Genomic DNA, 5,300 nt, shown 5'->3' on the forward strand with positions numbered 1-5,300 from the left:
AAAACCTGCACCATCTACAGCCCATTAGAAGAACATACACCGAGTCCAGTCTACCCCAACGCGAGATACAACTGCGATAATATTTCAAAATACATATCGGAAGCAGACACCCCTCTGTTTGACCCCTTTTAAATGGTAAGACCCAAAACTGAAACCTCCCCATTCCTTAACAACATGGTAAATTCCATTTTCAGCATGGCGGGGGTGTCCGGAGCACTTAAAAACCTTTTATTTCCACGCCCATAAACACATATACAATTAAACAAAAACGTTCTGCATCATCTGCAGCCCAACAGCAATACGTATACCGAACCACAGACAAATCCGTCCAGCCGATCGCGAGAAACAGCTGCTGACAGAAATGTTTCGAACAATAGTAAAACCTCCTCGCGGAAGGATATCTCCTTCCCCGGAGGTAATTAACAGAGTAGACCATATGCGAAGGTAATCATTTTGTTCCCGTTTTAGTTCTTACATTATTTTTACTTACGGTTCTGTTTACGCACGGTTGCTGAGATATGGGGATAATTCCAAAATTTAACTGTAGGCCGGAATTAAACTGGAGGATGTTATGTGTAATTTTCCACCAGAAACTCCCATGGGTCAACTGCCTATCCTAGAAGTGGACGGAACCATGATCTGTCAGGGGAAGGCCATCGGGAGGCTGATCGCCAAAGAAGCCGGTACGTAAAACAACAAAAGTAAAAAAAAAAAAAAAAAAAAGCTTTAAACCATGTTAGATATTCTTATCGCCAGGTCATGGATTGAGAAACTAATACATTTCATTGGCATCCTTTTTTATCTTATATATGACAACTTTACATTAATTGTGTGTAACAATGGTAACTGTGTCCATTCTATAATGTGTTATGAATTTGTGGTTTAAGATATTGTTTGGGAGTGGAAGAAAGTGATCTGAATTTGTCCCCTGCTTATATTTACACTAGTCATGAACTGTAACCACACAATGTACACGTATTCAAGGTCATTCAGGGTCACGTATTTCAACTGCATCTGGCTGTTCCTTTGTGTGGGCCGTGGGGGTGGGGGGTTGTCGTAGCACTCTAATTATCGTGCGTGACACTGCAGAATATTTTGGGTGCCAACAAATACACGGCGGACTTCGTAAACCTCTTAGCCTCTACCAGGCTTTAGACGGAGCGCAAACTGCATTTTATAGCAGACTAACTGCCCTAGTATGCTGTTCCGAAACCTGGTAGAGGCTAATGGTAGAGTCTATTAAGCATCCCCCCCCTCTAATGGTCATTATGTATGTCTAAATTAGTATCTACCAGGTTTCGAGAAGCGGTTAACTGTATCCCTTAGCGAAGTACTAGTATTACTAACATGTTAGCTGTCAATGTGGCCAGTGTTTACTCTTTCTAGCCGCCTCTAAATAGGTAGAGGCTAGTGGACATCCCAAACCTAACCCCCTCTATCCGGCATTATGTAGGCCAAAATAACTTTTCTACGCGAGAAATCCAAATAGGAATACTACAAACATAAGACCCCTGCGATTAGAAGTTGAATCATTTTTTTATGTAGACCCCTAGCCTATGCTCTCTATATGCTATATACAAGTAAAGAGTCCTGTTCAGATGTGAAGCGCCCCCTTCCGTTGTTTGCAGGTATGGCAGGGAAGACCCACCTGAACCAGGCCCGGGCAGACATGATCTGTGACGGGCTGGATGACCTTGGGATGAAGTTGATGCCTCTCTTCACGGAAAAAGACGAAAATAAGAAGGTAGGTTCAAAAATGCTTTTAAGCATTTTAGAACCTACTTTCTTTTCTTAAAAGACATTTGTAGATAATGCTTTATCGTTTTTGTAAACATGAACTTGCTTTAGCATTATATTTCTACCCATATCTTCTTTTTACTGCTAATCATCCCCCATTACTGGGCTAATTAGTAGATTGCGCATGGGTTAGTTACATGAAAACATAGGGGAAATGATGATATTGAAGAGAACATGGATTACTTATTTTGTGTGGGTGCAAAGGATAAGTGATGTCACTGTGTTAGTAATATTGACATATATACAGACGTGTTGGGGCGCTCAATGCAACAGGATCCTCTCCAGGCCCTGTCCAGCTTTGGTGGAATCTGAATCTAATGTACTTTCAGCGCTTTCGTCTGAACAGGGCCTTTTATAGCGTGTAGTTGAAATTCGAATCTCGTTTTTTTTCCTGCAGGAAGAAATGAAGAAGGAGATGACAGAAAAAACCCTGCCGTCGTTCTTTGACCTGTTTGAAAAGCTGGCGAGCGCGGAGGGATATTTCGTGGGGGACTCGGTATGTTTTCATCATAAAACTTCATCTGTGTTGGTAGTAATCATAGTAAAATGCCTAACGTTATTCCAACCCAAGGATTACACAGGGATAGATTTTCAGCGACCATTGTCGCCTTCATCAGGATAATGAATGGCCAATAACTTCGGAACATAATCTCGCGAGAGTTACGGTAACAGACACGTGACCTTATTACACGAAACTTAACGTTTTTGCTTGTTTATTGCTCTTTATTTCTACTTGGTGCAGATTGACATGTGCTTGTTATGTAGAAGTGGGAATAATAAATGATCTACCATCACAGGTTGGGTAGGGTATATGCACCTGGTATATTATACAAAGTCCACAAAAAAAAAAGAATTTCAATTAATAAAAGATAATGAAAACAATCAATATGAAAATAAGTCTACCTGCATTTTCACACACAACATAACGTCCTTTCTAATTTTTGCCCTCACCCCTACAGTTAACCTGGGCTGACGTCAATTTCTTCGCCTTCCTCGGCGTCATTTCCGGTTTCAACCAGGGGGACCATCTCCAAGGTTACGTCAACCTGAACAAAGTCATGGGGAACGTCTCATCCAATCCGGGCATCGCCAAATGGCTGAAGGAGAGGCCGGTCACGCAGTTTTAAAACCTCACACGTATGCGGTCATCAAGCAGATGCTTTGAGCCGAGATTGTATCTGACCTCTTTTCTGGCACGCAAATAATTGAGCGCCCAGATCATATAGAGTGTGTGGCGAGTTTCAAAACATTACTATATTTTTTTCTGACATCTGTTTGAAGTTAACAACAGTCATAGTCATAGGTATGTATAAATAAATGGTTTTTATTGTCCAAACAGTACCCATGCAGTCGCAGCCTTACGGCTGAATTGATGCAGGGTATCACACAATAATCAATACAAATCACAACAATTACAACATTCAAATAATACAAATGATACACACAGTCGCAAGGGTCTGTGCGGCTGCCATTCGGCGCCACAAGATGACCTCAATACGACTTTCCCCAACCGAAGTTAGGTACCCATTCACACCTGGGTGGAGTGAGGAAATTCGTGTAAAGTGCCTTTCCCAAGGGCACAACGTCGGGGCGCATGTTCAGACATGTACCGGGTACGACTCGGAATCGAACCCGGGTCTACCGGTTCACAGTCTATTGTTCTAACCACTACACCACCCGACGCCACCCGTATGTTGTCTTCAGTTTAAGTTGACATTAATAATGTAATCAGTTGGTTTTAAATCTTAATCTAGCATGCTGTCAAGTCTGCGTCATGACGCTTTGGTCAGAAATGTCCAAGAGGCAATATTATCAGGATAGGTTCGCAACTGCAACAACTAATATACGAAATACGTGGAAAATCATAAACGAACTTTTTAATAGAAAAATGGCTGCCTCGTTCTTCCTTGAAAGTTTCTGGATGGAGAAGAAGACAAGTGGTGTCAAATCAGAATGTTAAAGTTAACAAATTCAATTATTTTTTTGTAAATATGGGTCCGTCATTGGCAATAGAAATAGGCCAGAATAGGCCGTTCTCCCCTATCGTATATGCAAAATGTTTTCTTATCCATAAGCCATTTTTAAGTGCGCAGCGCCAATAAAATCAAGGAAACCATCAACATCTTGAATAAAGCAGGTCCTTGTCATGGGTCGTTCCAAATATTGTCGACCCTATTACTCATGTCTAAAACTTTCCTTTAAACTGGAAAAGTCCCAAATGGGCTAACAATAGCCAAGGTTATTCTTCTTTATACATGTACAAACTATCGACCCATATCTATTTTGCCCCTATTTTCAAACATTCTGGAAAAGGGAGTGTATAAAATAATTTTGACACACCTAGATACTAGTGATGTTTTATATGCACATGGCTTTCGGAAAAATTACTCAATTTATAAGGCCCTCTTACAGCTTATTGATAAAATCACGTCGGCCCTGGAGAATAATGAGTTCATCGTCGGAATATTTCTCGATTTATATAAAGCGTTCGATACGGTTGATCACAGTATACTTCTTAATAAATTAAAGACTTGTGGTTTAAAGATTCTGTCATTGCCTGGCTGTCAGACGACCTCTTAAACAGAAAGCAATAGGTATCCAGTGGAAACTGTACTTCTTCCAAGAAAAATAAAACCTGTGGTGTCCCCCAAGGAAGAAAGTTAGTGGACTCGACAGCTTGCTATGTTTTTAAACACCCGCATCTACCAATGGATACGCAAAACAGACCAATCATTGGCTAAGTTTTGTTTACGCCAAAAGACAAATCCTATCAAACTAAGGCCACAGCAGGTAATTTTATGGATGACATCAGCGCTCTCATTGATGTTCTAAGCATTTTTACCTCAGTCGTGTGGTCTTTGTGCCTCTTTGTAAGACTATAGTAGACTTCTATAAGGTCATTTTCAAAGCACATAGAATAATTCATATTTCGCCTTAATTATGAATTATTTACCAGGTTTACCTAATACGTCTACGGATGATGCAGCTCTGCTCAGAACGCTTAGAACCAACCTGTTTCACTACGGTGAAGGTCCCTCTTGACCATTCGACATGCGGCATTTTTAAGAATTTATATCGGGCCATTTTCGCGTCTCTCTCTATCGGTTCGTTACCCTTTTCCAACTGAATATAAGCATTTATATGTAGTAAAAACGTTTTTGTTTAATCTTCAAAGCGTTGTAGAGACTGAGAAATTCTTGGATCACGGGATACCTTGCTTGGAATGGTCGACGATGAGTACAACGGAAAAAGCTCCACGTCAGATGGCGCACAGTGGAGACAACAAAGCTCGTCGTCCGTTGCCAGCACTTCCTCACCAAGACTTCAGGACAGGTAGGATACACTCTAGTACAGACACACGCCATGGTACTCTATTTCTGTTGCTCAATATATCATAAGCGTTTCCTATTGTAACAATATAGCCGGCAGGGAACCTGACAGGATTACCATTTACTGATCAAGACAAGCTCAGTCTCTGCATGTACCGACAAGAATTCAGAGAT

The 5,300-nt window shown here is 41.0% G+C and overlaps 1 protein-coding gene across 1 annotated transcript in view; it reads left to right on the forward strand.

Annotated features, from left to right (window-relative positions):
• Positions 1-3,102, forward strand: part of LOC109479812 (hematopoietic prostaglandin D synthase-like) — a 7,521-nt gene extending 4,419 nt beyond the window's left edge. Inside the window, exons 2-5 of the mRNA XM_019781833.1 lie at positions 591-683; positions 1,629-1,744; positions 2,195-2,293; positions 2,757-3,102. Of these exons, the coding sequence (XP_019637392.1) occupies positions 591-683; positions 1,629-1,744; positions 2,195-2,293; positions 2,757-2,924 (476 nt within the window). The 3' untranslated portion in view covers positions 2,925-3,102. The remainder of the gene's footprint in view (positions 1-590; positions 684-1,628; positions 1,745-2,194; positions 2,294-2,756) is intronic.
• The last annotated feature ends 2,198 nt before the right edge of the window (positions 3,103-5,300 follow it).

The sequence above is a fragment of the Branchiostoma belcheri genome, unplaced genomic scaffold (assembly GCF_001625305.1).
Source record: "Branchiostoma belcheri isolate BF01 breed outbred unplaced genomic scaffold, Haploidv18h27 scaffold107, whole genome shotgun sequence".
Classification (NCBI taxonomy): domain Eukaryota; kingdom Metazoa; phylum Chordata; class Leptocardii; order Amphioxiformes; family Branchiostomatidae; genus Branchiostoma; species Branchiostoma belcheri.